The sequence below is a fragment of the Ctenopharyngodon idella genome, chromosome 15 (genome assembly GCF_019924925.1).
Source record: "Ctenopharyngodon idella isolate HZGC_01 chromosome 15, HZGC01, whole genome shotgun sequence".
Lineage (NCBI taxonomy): Eukaryota > Metazoa > Chordata > Actinopteri > Cypriniformes > Xenocyprididae > Ctenopharyngodon > Ctenopharyngodon idella.
The window spans coordinates 6,764,519-6,779,142 of record NC_067234.1 but is presented as its reverse complement, the minus strand read 5'-3'; the positions used below and the strand labels follow the sequence as shown (position 1 = coordinate 6,779,142).

The 14,624-nt window shown below is 40.3% G+C and overlaps 1 protein-coding gene across 4 annotated transcripts in view; it reads left to right on the top strand.

The window, feature by feature from the left end:
* The window catches only part of LOC127496187 (NLR family CARD domain-containing protein 3-like), a 46,333-nt gene extending 31,971 nt beyond the window's left edge, over positions 1–14,362 (top strand). For all 4 annotated transcript variants that reach the window (XM_051863899.1, XM_051863900.1, XM_051863897.1 and 1 more), the window contains 2 exons: positions 11,592–11,765; positions 12,304–14,362. In XM_051863899.1, the coding sequence (XP_051719859.1) occupies positions 11,592–11,765; positions 12,304–12,313 (184 nt within the window). In that variant the 3' untranslated portion in view covers positions 12,314–14,362. The remainder of the gene's footprint in view (positions 1–11,591; positions 11,766–12,303) is intronic.
* The last annotated feature ends 262 nt before the right edge of the window (positions 14,363–14,624 follow it).

Genomic DNA, 14,624 nt, shown 5'->3' with positions numbered 1-14,624 from the left:
TTGTTCAGAGATGCTTTGGCTTCATTTTTAGGACTTGTGTGGCACGCTTGATCTAGCCACATTTGTGGGGACCTTGTGAACATAACCTGGCCTAGGGTGAAGGAACACCTTTACCACACCGGGTGCAAATTCCAAGCATGAAGGGGCAACCGGCAGAGCTTACAGATCTTCTATCCTTTTAAGTGAAGTGATAGTTAAGAGGAACAACATCTTGAGAGAACTTGATTAGAACCTCTTCAATAGGCTCTAAGGGAGCCAGGGACAGGCCTTTGAGCACCAAAGCCAAGTCCCATGCCAGCACCCTGGTGTATAACAAGTTACCAATGGGTCTGTCCCTAAGGACATTCCACCCAAAGGAATGTGGTAAGCAGCTATGGCTGCCACATAAACCTTTAAGTACCAAGATATGAAAACTCTCCACTTCAGGACGAGCACATGGTGGCCCCTGAGATCTAAAAGGAAATTCTTGAGAGCAAGAAAGACAGCCATCATTTCCAGGCATTTGATGTGCCAGGAAAGATGGTTCCCCCTCCACAGACCTTGAGTTGAGTGACCCCCTAGAATCGCTTTACCCTTGGAGAAAACCCCCTGGTCCTGAACCACTACTGTAGGGGTCTCTTGTACAACAGGCCTTGCAGATGCAACAGTGCCAGTGCTGCATCCACACATTTGGTGAAAATGCCGGGTGATAAAACTAGACTGAATGGAAGAACCCGATATTGGTACGCTTCGCCCCCAAAAGTGAACCGAAACTGAAGTATGCACCCTTGAGATCTATCGTGACAAACCAGTCCTTAAACCTGATCTGTGACACAATCTGTCTCAAAGTTGCATGACTGACTGGTTCAGATGATGCAGATCCAAAATGGGATGTAAGCCCCATCCTTCTTTGGAACGATAAAATACCAGCTGTAGAAATCGGTTTCTCTGTTCAGGGAGGTACATGCTCTATGCCCCCATTCCATAGTTTTTTACCTCCTGTTCCATAACCAGAGCCTGCTCAGGGCCTATAACTGTGGGTAGGACCCCCATAAATCTGGGCAGGCAAGACTCAAACTGTATTGTGTAACCTTTTTCAACTGTGCGCAGGACCCAACAAGATATATTTGGTAGTAGCTTTCACGCTGCCAGAAAATCTACTGAGTTAACCAGTCTCTCGAGATTGGCCCTGGTGATTTTCGAGCAACCATTTCGGTGCCGTGAAGCGGCGCACTGGCAGGGAACAACCGAGTGAGGTGGCGAGTCCTCAAAATCTTCTGCTTCGATGCTTACAACATCCAATTCCTCAGAGCTGGATAATTGTAATGCCTTTGCTTCATTCAGGGTGGAAGGAACCACAACGTGTGCTTCCGAACCCTGAGAGAAAGCACTAGATCTAGCAATTGAGGGCAGAGATAAGGCCAGGCCCATCTCTAACCCCTCTGCTAGATCCCTCCTCAAAGAACACCAGGTGGGAGCAGAGTGTCCATAATATAAGCTCACAGTGTTCACAGTGAACACAGCCAGCACCCTCGAGTGCCGACTGTGCATACTCCGCTCCCAAACAAACAACACAATGATCGTGTGTATCCCCACCCGTGATGTAGTGTGGGCAGGAATGAACACACAATCTAAATTGCTGCTTGCTCGCCATACTGATATAATGTAATGATAGACAGACAATTTCCGTAGTCCAGAAACTTTCTTTAGATAAAGTTTAATAACAAAATTAACTGGAAAAATGTTACACGGTCAAAAAACTGTTTCGCTCCAATATTGCTTCACAAAACACTAGCAGTCTTTTCTGGAAATGACATCATTGTCAATATGAAATGAAATACACATATTAAATTATTTACTTTTATAATTATTTTACAATAGCTTAACACACATAAATTGGTTGGGCAGGAGACCAAACAATTATTATATACATTAATATTAAGAGCCATTAAATTTGAACATTTATAACAATTAGCTACTTAGTTCTTCCACATTTTTTTTTTTTTTTGGTTATCTTTACTCTTGATAGTTGTTTGTTAGTCTTCATGCTTAAACTGCCTCTTGAATTAAGCACAATTTATTTACAGGTCTCTCCAATACATTTGTTTTGGTCTTTAACTTCACACGGCGTACAGTTCAACTGGAGTCTGGTAAGCTTTGAATTACCCTTCCCATTATCCATGAATTGCAGGGGGAAGAACTGTCCACAACTAACACCACATCACCAGGTTCAAAATTCCTTTTTAATATTGACCATTTACTGCGTTCCTGAAGAATGGCCAAGTACTCATGAGTCCATCTGCTCCAGAACAAATCGGCGAGACACTGGACTTGTTTCCACCATTTTCTTGCATATTGGTCCTCCTTGTTAAAGACACCTGGTGGTAAGCTGGGTTTAGTTTTCAACAACAGTAAATGGTTGGGCGTTAGAGGCTCAAGGTCATTTGGATCTTCTGAGGTACTAGTTCTTGGTCTGTTGTTGATGATGCTTTCCACCTCGCACATGATGGTATGAAGACTGTCATCAGTGATAGTCTGTTCCTTTAAGAGAGTGCCGAGTATCTTTCTTACAGTATGGATTTGACGCTCCCAAACCCCACCTTGATGAGAAGCAGCTGGACTGTTGAAGATCAATTTAATCCCTTTCTGTAGCATGGCGTTTTCAATTTTGTTATGGTCCAGGTTTCTCAGCGCTTCTCGCAATTTTCTTTCTGCGCCGACAAATTTGTGCCATTGTCTGGGCGCATGACTGACACCTGTCCTCTTCTACTTATAAAACGCCTCAAAGCGTTTATGCATGAATCCGTGTTCAAACTATCAGCTTTCTCAATGTGTACTGCTCTGATTGTTAGGCAAGTGAACAACACTCCATACTTTTTTACAGTACTCCAGCCTCGTTTTACGTCGAAGGGTCCAAAGTAATCGATGCCCACGTTCGTGAAAGGGGGTTTATCAGGTAGCAAGCGGTCTTCTGGCAAGTTTGCCATTTTTTGCTCACCAACTCATTAACTCATCCATTAAGTCTGCGACAAACTGCACATTTATGGATAAGTTTTCGAATTGCTGAGTTGGCTTGGGGGATCCAGAATTTTTCTCGGAGAGTAAATAGCATGTAGTTTCGACCACAGTGTCCATATCTTTGATGAATATCATTTAGAATGAGAGTTGAAATCCTGGAGCCTTTTGAGAGGATTGCAGGATGTCTGAATTCCTCTGGCATTGCAACTCTGTTGAGAAAACCTCCCACTCTTAGTATCCCATCCTGAAGTACAGGGTCAAGCTTGAACAGCTGACTTCTTTTCTTAATAGGAATATTCTTTCTCAGAGTCTCAATTTCTTCCTGAAATTGTTGCTTCTGACTGAATTGAATGAGCTGAATTTCTGCTTGATTCAAGTTTTCCAGGCTCAGGACTTTTCCTGGACTTTTTCTCCATTGTTGATCTGTATTTTTGCATTTGCTCCTGTGGCAGGGACACTTGTTTTTCTGCGTCTTTCTCTGATTGGGCAATAGACTTGTCACAAGTGAGGCTCCCGCACTTCCTCCCCCGCACCACCGGAGGGAGCCTTCACCGGAATATTGATAACCTTCATTCAGACTACATTTCCCATAGGCCCTCATTCCTGGGACTGATTGCACACACACCTGCACCACATCACACTCACACTATTTAAGCAGCACGCACACACACACACACCGCGAAGTCTTGATTTGCCCCGGTGATCATTTCTAAGCGTTTTCTGTGGATTGTTATACTGTTGCCGTTTGGACTGTTTACCTCTTATTATTCTCTCTTATTATTCTACCTCCCAGTTATTCTCTGCTGCCTGCCTTGATCCTTGCCTGCTTACTGGACTGTGTTTGTTTGCCGCCTGCCCTGATCTCTGCCTGCTTCCTGATACTGTTTGTCTGCCGCCTGCCTCGACCATTGCCTGTCCCCGTTTACGTCTCTGCCTCTGCCCTTACCTGTGTGTATACTATTCTTAATAAAAGCTGCAAATGGATCCCCATTCTGTTGACCCATCATTACAAGACTCTTGGAACTGTCTTCTTGCTTTACATAATAAATGTAAAAGGGTTTCTTTGAGTCTAAGCATCGATGCCACTGCCTTCTTTAGATGAAACCAACTTGAGTAGTAATCAATCAGCTTACTTACAATGTCCTTGTTTTCTTTGACGTTGAGAACGTTAACTTTGATTTCACCTTTAATTTCAGGGTCTCGTTGTGCACCTTGATTCATTAGATCTCGACTTTGTGGCCATTCTTCCTCTGGTTTCAATAAAAAGTCAGGTCCTTTAATCCAAGTTTCCGCTTGAACAAAGTCCTTTGCTTTAAGACCTCTGGTAGCTTGATCAGCAGGGTTTAGTGATGTCTTGACAAACCTCCATTGTAATGGACTAGTAGCATCTCGTATGAGTGAGATCCTGTTTGCTACAAATGTTTTAAAGCGTGCACTGTCAATGTCAATGTAACTGAGCACTGTAGTGCTGTCTGTCCAGAAAACCGACTGCTGTAGTGGAATTTGAAGCTCTTGTCTTAGTATTTTGTCTACTTTGACAGCTACGGTTGTCGCTGTCAGGGATTGTGATTGTTTGAGTGGGGTAACTCTTGACTTTCCCATCAACAAGGAACAATGTTTCTGATTTTGTTTATTTGTAAGTACCAAATAAGTTGCTGTGCCAAAAGCACTCTCGCTGGCATCAGAGAAATTATGCAATTGTGCTTCTGCTGTATTTCCAAACTTCTCTGGTTTTACACACCTTTTGATCTGGAAGTCTGAGAGGTGATTTAGATCTTCTAGCCATCTGACCCACTGATCAGCTCGCTTGCCCTCAATCTCTTCACCCCATCCATATCCTTGTTTGCACAAATCCCTTAGAAGGAGCTTGACTGGTAGGATGAGTGGCACCAGAAAACCAAGAGGGTCATAAATTGAATTAACAACTGACAGAATACCTCTTCTACTCAATGGCTTCTCCTGTACCTTGATGTTGTATGTGAAGGTGTCATTTTCTGTACACCACTGTATGCCGAGTGCTCTCTCAAATGGCAGAGAATCCTGATCCAAGTCTAGGTCCTTTATTCCACTGGCTCTTTGTTCTTCTGGAATGGACAATAGTACTTTCCTACTATTGCTTACCCACTTGGTTAAGCAGAAACCTCCTTCAGCACACAACTTCCGAACATCACTTGCTAAGTCAATTGCTTCTTGTTCTGTAGACACAGATTTCAAGCAATCATCCACATAAAAATTGTGCATAACTGTTTCAACAGCCTTTGGAGATGCTACTTCTTTTCTGTCCTCTGCAGTCCTTTTCAATGCATAAGAGGCACAGCTAGGTGACGAAGCGGCTCCGAATAAGTGCACCATCATCCTAAATTCTTCTGTAGGTGCATTCAAATTGCCCTCTGTTGTCATTGCGAACAAGCTGTTCTGGGGGGGACCTTAACTGCGTATCCTTTCTCTATTATATTTTAATGAAGCTACTGTAGTCTTCAAGCAAACTTGAGTTCTTTTGAAGCATCCGTTTCAGGTTAGCAGCACGTAGTTCAGCAACACATCTATTGTTTGGCATGTTGATTGCTTCATTTCTCAATGGTAGTCTTACACAGTAATGCCCATTCTCAAACTTTGTCTTTTTCTGCACTGACTGCATGAACTGTTTGTCCTCCATTAACATTTCCTCTTTCTCTTCATAGTAACGCTCTGGAAAATCTGTGTTGTACTGTTGAATCAACAATTGCTCTTTCTCCACTACAGAGAGACGATTAACTGTATGTTGTGGCAGTTTGGAGTTTTCTGCAGTGTTGTTTTCTTTCTTGATGGGACCATTCACCACCCAGCCAAGTGCAGTTTTCACAGCACAGGTCCGTCTTGTTGGCTGTTTATGATGTACCATGGCTCCATTGCCTTTGAATTGTTGGCTTCAATCAGAAGGTCTACATTTGCATCAATGTTAGGTATGCTTACTTCGCTCAAGTATGGCCATCTTCTTGTTTAGGAATGTTCTCGTTTTGAACTGTGATACTGCTGTGTGTGAAGACTTTAGATAGCTCATAATACTTTGTGTCTTCCAGTGCACACACTTTCAAGTCGGTGAGGATGAAACTGTTTACTAGCTTCTGCTCTCCTGGCTTATCTTGACACATAGTGCTCAGTAGAATTTGAGTTGGCTTCCCTTTCAGGTTCAGTTTCCTTTGCAGTTCCTCAGTACAAAATGTAGCTGTACTTCCTGCATCCAGGAAAGCATATGTTTCTACATATCTGTCACTCTTACTTGACTTGACTTTTACTGGCACTATTGACAGCACGCAGTTATCTCCTCCAGACTCTGTGTTCTCACTTGATTGGTGGTTAAGGGAGACTTGGGCACATGAGATCTTCTTGTCTGGCGTTTCAACATCTTTTGTACCTTTTTGGTTCTCCTTAATGTGTAGAATGTCTGGGTGTTTTTGGGAACATTCTTTCCATTCCATTCTCTTTTTGCAAGTCTTGATAAGATGGCCTTGAGTTAAGCATCCAAAACATAAGCCCTTTGACTTCAGGAACTCCACACGTACCTTATGTGGCTGCTCTTTTATTTCACTGCATAACTCAAGAGCATGATCCTTTGTGCAAAACATACATGGTTTTTCAAAGACATTGAGGCTCTTGGGTGGACTGACCTGTTTCCTTGACACAATTTGAGGTCTTTCCTCCATGCAAATGTTGGTTGCAAAGCTGCTCTTTGTTATTCCTTTTTTAGTAGGAAACTTTTCTTTCTGATTCACCTTTGCTGTTACAACATTGCGATGATCCAGTTTGTCACCAAAGAGAGGGTCCATGGCCACTTTAGCTTGACGATCAATAAAGTCAACTAAATGAGTAAATCTTGCTCTTACTCCTTGTCGCTCTTTGATGTCGTAAGCTTCTGATCACCACCTTTCTTTCATCTTGTATGGTAGCTTTGAAAGTATAACTCCCATATTGGTAGGATTGTCCATTTCCTCCATGAACTCTCCATCTTCCATTGTATTCCGACAACCAATCAGGAACCAATCTTTCGGGGCCCTGGAGAAGTTTTGACATGCCCTGACATTTGTGCTTTTTTCAGTTGTTCATAAACATATTAATGGTAAAAGTGTCATTACACTGTATTCAGCACAAACTAGGCTACCATATTATGTGAGGAACATGTATGTACATGTTTGTGTTTTTGAAGGAATAACGTTTATGCGTGGTTATTGAAAAAACAAAAAACTTAAGTCACTGAAATAAAGCCAAAAAATATATATTAAATCTGTGTTCACAAGACTTCTGGGTATTGGAGGTTGTAGACTAGAGTTTTTGCTTCAAAATGATGTAAAAATTATCCTGCCTACTCGTTCATTTATAACAATATATTGATTTAGTTTTTGTAAGACACTTTTTGTCAAGAAACACAGTATGCGTGGAGGCGTGAATCATCATGAATAATGAGGTAATTCACACCTGAGAAGACAAAAGAATTGCATAAAGACCTCTAATGAGCTGCATATTAATGAGGCCTTTCAGTCAGGTAGGCTGGGAAAAAACCCTCTGTGATCATGTCTCAAGCTCATCACGGTGTATATCAAACATACAAAAAAAAAACATCAATACTGTGAAATATTATTACAATTTAAAATAATGGTATTCTATTATATACTTTAAAATATAATGTATTTCTGTGATGCAAAGCGTCTGAACATTCATGTTACCTCTATGGCATTTCATATAGTCTTTTAGCTTAAAAGCATGCACATTTGGAGAAATATTGATGGATTCTCATATGTTTATGTCAATTTTCTATACAGAGGAGTAATATTTATTCAATATTTATTGTCATCACTATGAGCGCTGGATACTGTGTTTTCAATTCATACTTGCAGCCGGAGGGCGCTCTGTACACCTTTAGTCCACAAATTACTCTAAAGAAGAACAGGACATTCAGGAACTAACGGCATGTCTTCCAGAGATCGCTAACCATGGCTTTAACATCCAGATAAACACTTTTCAAGACAATAAATGCACGATTGAGATGATGTATACATGTATTGCCTCAGAATTTGCCTCTGAATAGCGCTCCCTCCGTGGGCGTGGCCGCATTTAGCGGATAATGAGCTGAATCACGGGCGTCTGACATGTGTCTCTTTTCATACAGATTACATAAACACAGAATATTTGTTTTCGATTTGACTTACACGATTTAAAACCTGACATTTCAACGTTTTTTTAGACATAAGTTTCATTTTTGTGTCATTAGTATTCACTAAGTTACAGTTCATTTTCTGAGAACTATCAATAACGAACTATCAGAACTAATAATGCCTTTCACTTTCGTTCTCCATATCCACAGCGAGTTTTTTGACTTTCTTTGTGATAGCAATCCGTCTAAATTTTCATCAATCTTGCTTATTCTTCTTGTGTGAGCATGATTTGAACTAGAATAACATTCCATAGTCCAGAAACTTTCTTTAGATAAAGTTTATTAACAAAATTAACTGGAAAAATGTTACACAGTCAAAAAACTGTTTCGCTCCAGTATTGCTTCACAAAACACTAGCGGTCTTTTCCGGAAATGACATCATTGTCAATATGAAATGAAATACACATATTAAATTATTTACTTTTATAATTATTTTACAATTGCTTAATACACATAATTATTTATTCCACATCTAAATAATAAAAAAAAAACATATGGCTCTTACATTTGGTTATCATTGGACTCGGATTCAGGAGTCTAAGGACATGACCCCCCTAAAAAGGAGTTGACCACATCGAACGTTATAAGCATTTGAATATTTAATTTTGCCACTAGGTGGCACTGACTTGAAACTTCTCAGGCTCTTTCAGGGCATCGTGCTGATGACCTATACCAAGTTTCGTAATGATATGATAATGCGTTCATAAAATACATCATTTTAGTACAAAATTCAAAATGGCCAATGACCAATGGATATCATTCGACTCAGCATGATGCCCCAAATCTAACATGACCAATTTTATAATTTTTGGACAAACCATTCATTGGTTTGGTCTGAATAAGATAAAGCGCTGTGGAGATACAGCCTTACATCTATTTTCACAAGCGCTTTGTAAAATTCATTTGTGAGTAATTAGAAAATCATTTGACGAATCGAGTCGGAGCAAAGGCCTAGGAGGAGTTAAAAAAAAAAGTAGTTTTTTCAGAAAATTCGAAATGGCGGGAAAATTTTCATGATGGTAGGATACAATCGAATCGTCATGAGCCAGGGAATAAGAAGAAAAAACAATTTTGTTTCTAACCCTTATTACTAGCATAAATGTAAGTGAGACTGACCTCTATCTGTGTGCCAAATTTCACAACTTTACGGTTCTATAGGCTGCCATAGACTCGAGCGGAAGAAGAAGAAATAGAAGAATAATAAGAATAGCAATGGATACAATAGGTGCCTATGCACCTTCAGTGCTTGGTCCCTAATAAAACACAGAAAGCCATCAGCAGCATCTGGAGGTCCTGATGAATTTTTATGGCAGTCACAGACCAGGACCTTAGGGATTAGACTCTAGATGGGTGAAGGGCAGAAACTGCATGTGAATCAATGAGAACTCCTGTCCTTCCCGGGCTCGATACTAGAGGTCTTCTTCTTGCCCTCTAATAGTTGTCTGGCTCTTGTCCTAGCATCTTCATCTGATGGCATTGGACAGTTTGTTTTTGTTAGTCCAGCAAGAGCTAATCAAAATATAGCAAAACTTTTGTCTTCTGTTATTGACAGAGAGGGGCTTGTAAAATAGTAGACCGTGCCATACTGGAAGGCACTTTAGGCACATAGCCTGGTCTAGGGTGCAAGATAGCTTTCACCCTACCTGGAGCGAACTCCAGACAGGGAGGAGACATAGAAAGGGCTTGAAGGTCCCCTACCCTCTTAAGGGACATAATAGCAAGTAAGCCATCTTCAATGTAAGATTTTTCTCCAATGCCGACTCCAGTGGTTCGAAGGGGGGCCAGGGATAACCCCTCAAGAACCACCGCCAGATCCCAGGCTGGGAATCTAAGATGAGTCGCAGGCCTCTTTGACCATGCCCCACGGAGGAAATGTATGACCAACTGGTGCCTCCCCAGAGGTCCATCATTTAAAGGAGTGTGGAAATCCACTATAACTGCCACATACTCCTTAAGTGTGGATGGGGGAAGACCAGCAGAGAAATGATCTTGGAGGAACTCCAGCACTGAAGCCACCAGGCAGTTAGTCTCAGCCTCAGACGTCACGCCTACGGACTGTTGGCTGAACGTCTGATGCATATGGCACACTTAACTGGAAACACTTCAGGAGTTCAGGTTGAATTCTACAGGATGTCTGGGAGACGTGTGTGTCACATTCTTTAACGGTCCGCTTGGAAAGAAATGCCGTTACGCCAAACCCCCTTGTGGAAGAAGAACGCCATCATGTTTACAAATGTGAAAATGAGCGCTTACCAGGAACAACTAAACACTTGATTTTCAAAAGTATGTGAAGTTCGTGGCTCAATTGTTGCAGTAAAGTTGCACAATGTTTTTGAATGAATGATTTATAGATGCAGACAGGTCTGTTATTGTAGGGACATCGACTTTATATTTTCACGCCCCTAAACATGATGCGGAACAAACTGTGATTGGTTGCGTTACATGTCAGTCAAACGTCTTCTTGGGCGGTCCTTGACCAATGAAAGCTGCGATAGAGTCCAGACCTTCTGCAGTGAGTTTGAAGGTCTGGCTACACGAGACTACCAGGCAATTAACTGGGTTAAACCTACGCTCTAAGACATAAAATTTGTAAGCACATTACACAAGACACTTCTCTTTAAAAATATAAATGAGACTTTGATTATTCTAACACAAACTAAGATCTAACACAAACACATGCACGCACACATTAATACAAGTTGCAGAAAGAATGAGAGGAAAGAAAGAGTTTTAAGAGAGTGGAAATGATGAAATCCCAAGTTTCTAGCGTTATATGCACTTCATAAGACCCCACTTCATCAATCATTAATTTAACCCTTCTTTCGCTTCTTAGGTGGGGTTATTAGACTTTATATCAATGCACCAGTTCAGCTAGAATCTGGAGGTATATACTTGCGTCTGTCGTCTTTAAATGAGGATTCCTTTGACAGCGTCTTTGGCTTGGAAAAAGGTCTTTCCCGGATTTGTTGCTGTTCACACAAGCAACGGCGTTCTGGCCATTAAGAGACCATTCACACATCAGTTCAATATGACAACATGATCTAAGTGACAGGCATTAGGGTATATTTAAACAGAACGTGCTTTTGCTCTTTAAAAAATGAGACATAATAGTATCTAACTGCAGAGCTGATGAAAGGAAAAGAAGGCAGGGTCTCAAACGTGATACGTTGAAAAGGCTGCGAGACATGGCACAATGGTCAAAAATGTCCATCTAGTGCATATTTACATAGAAAACTTAAAAAGCAGCGGAGCTTACTGTAAACAGCGCAGAGTAATCATGTCATCTCCATAAGAACTTTATGATTGGTTCAAAGCAGACTTCTTATGTCTAATTGTCTAATATGTCTAATTGTAGTAATTTACCAGTAAAGACTGTATGTGTGAAAGGGGTTATTGTTCTCTACAGTTTAAGGAAGTGTGGTGTCACAGATGAAGGTTGTGCTGCTCTGGCTTCAGCTCTGAGATCAAACCCCTCACACCTGAGACTACTGGATCTGTCTGGGAATAAACTAGGAGACCCAGGAGTGAAGCTTCTCTCCGATCTGAAGGATGATTCACATTATAAGCTAGAGACACTATGGTAACAATAGTTATCACTTTTCATCATATTTTCATTTAAAGTCCAAATGGCTGTTTTACTCACTAGAAATAAAAGGAAATTTTACCAGGTTCAGTAACACCACATGTGTGTGAATATTTTGTCTAAGAAATTCAGCTTCGGTTTCTGTAGGTCTCTGAAACTCTAAAATTAGTTTAATTCTGCTCATTGTGTTGTGACTGATTGTAATTATGTTATTTTCAGCTTTTACCCTTTTACTGTCTCTATGTGTGTGATAATCTGAGATTTGGGTGTTTTGTTATTAACTGATATTAAATTTGTAGTGGAGTGTAATGATCATTTCTGCTGGTTCTGTATCAGCTGTCTGTTGTGCGAAAGTGAACTTTCATGTCCTTTTGATTTTGTAAAGTGATTTTGAGTATCATACAGAAGCTATATTATCATGTGTGAGAATGAATTGATATAGCTTATCTGGTTAGTGCTAAATTTCCTTAGGAAATGATGTGACAGATGTGATGTCTCATACTGCATATGTGACCGTTTATGTGTTTTATTTTAGGACTCATTAAATCTCATCATAATCTTCTCATGATCATCTAGTGAATAAGGATCCACTACAGAGACTCAGTCAACAGAATCAACAGACTGAATATACAGTGACTTCACCGTTATAAATTAAGACTTCATTTTCAACGATCCTCTGACAGACCTGATTAGGGGGCAGTGAAACACCTTTTATTTTATTTTAGTTTTCCATTCATAGATTAACTATTTTATTTGTAAAGGTTTGTATACATCATGTTTTTAGTAATAGTTGTATTACATGTGTATTAATGCATTTAGTATTTCCTTTTAAAATCATAAATGGTTGTTTCATTTATTGAAGTGTTGATTTAAGGCTCAGTATCGTGAGGATATAAATATGTTTTTTCACAAGTCTAGGGTTTGATGGGGGTAGTAAAAGAGATTGTGGAGCTCCTTCACCTCCCAGAACTTCACAATACAACCCAGAGATTTAAACACAAGGAAAAATATTTATTTCTGCTATAGGATCATTTTTAAATGTTAAAGTGCCCCATTATGGATTTTTGAAAATTACCCTTCATGTAGTGTATAACATAGCTCTAAGCAAATGAAAACATCATGCAAAGTTTTATAACTGAAAGTGCACCGTATATTAAGTTATTGTCTCTCAAAAGTAAGAGTTAACTCTGAATCAATTAAACAAGTCATTTGTAAAACAAATCTTAAGCCGTTTCGTTGTGACGTCACTTTACGTGACGAAACATTAGCATATTGCCCGCCCACTTACTGCGCGCGCAGACGCCAGGGAAAACTTGAAACCCGAAGCTTGTGCTGTGTGTTCCCATCATTTTACTGATGACTGCTTCTTCAACCTAAATACATTCAACGAGGGATTCGTAGGCCGGTTGTTATTGAAGGATGGGTCAGTACCCAGTTTATTTGGACCAGCTCTTTCCTCCTCTGAATCACAACCTGTAAGTACGATTAATAATTGTTGCCACGTTTGACAGACTGACTGTTTTGTAGGAAAGAATGTAATTATAATTCTCACAGAGAAAATAATTTAAATTAGTTAAGTTTTTAAAGGAGCCAAGATATAAAACTGCCCCAAAACTAAAAGACTCACCTGTTCTGATGTGCAATTCATCTGAAACAGCACAAGTCTATATCTCCCCTAAGTAAAAAAATAAATAAAAATCTTCTAGACAAATATGCGATTAGCAAGGACTAAAATCCAGTGTGTAACATCCACACGGTTCTGAGTTTCAGTTCAATGGCCTAAGTAGAGTAACGTTACTGGACTAAAACCCTTATACAGTTCAGTTCGAACATGTCAGTGACGTCTCCGCATCCGAGCCAGAATCACCACATTCTCTGTAGCATGCACAAATGTATTGCCTGTGTGTGTGTGTACGCTCCGCGCAGCTTGTAGTTCTCCGGCTAACCAGCTAATGATGGAGTATTTTATCCATCCTATAGGAGACAATTGTAGAATTAGTTTGCTTACTATAAAAGCTAGAAGTGTTTTGAGGCCTCTTGGCCTATGTGACTATAAGGGTCAGATGTGTCTGAGAAGTTAACTTGGCCACTAAGCATATTTTGTTGGTAATTTTCCACCAGACAACAGGTGGCTGTGAAATGAATAAGACCATTATTAAGGGTGTCATGTGAAGGCTTCTTGCCTCCGGGGAGTGTTGATTGTTTTTGATACAATGTTTCATTTGGCCCATGGGAAAAGTGTTGACCATCAAATTGGCAGAAGGCCCATGAGAGATTAAGTCAAAAGATGTACAGTAGTTGGTAGTCGGCCACCCTTACTAAAAAAAATTATCTCTTACATAAGCAACACCTGCAATTTAATTGGTGAAGTGACTGTGGTAAAAATGTTGGGGAGTACTTGGGAGACTCCAAGAAGAGAAAGGGAGGAGAGCACCTGTAAATGAGATCATGGAAAATAACTGTAGGGGTGGATCTCACACTGTAACATAAGAAAAATGTATAAAAGCTGTGCCCTGGCTAGAGAGATTCAGATGTGGAACTGGCATCTCACTTTGTTGCTTGACAATAAAGTTAAATACTTCTGAGACCTGGAACTTTGACTGAGAGTTTTTCTTTGAGACCAGAACCGAAGAAACATTGAATTTGCCACAACACTAACAGCATGTGTTCGCTTGCAATTGTCTAGAAATGTGTCAAATGTTTTTCATTGTTATTACTTGGAGTTATGATAAAGAATAGAGCAATATGTTGGTGTACAACTGCAGTGCTTTATCAATATGTTTCTGCATTGGGCTAACGCATATACCATGACTGTTTGGGTGTTCACCACCAAGCTATGGGCTAGGTTCACTAACA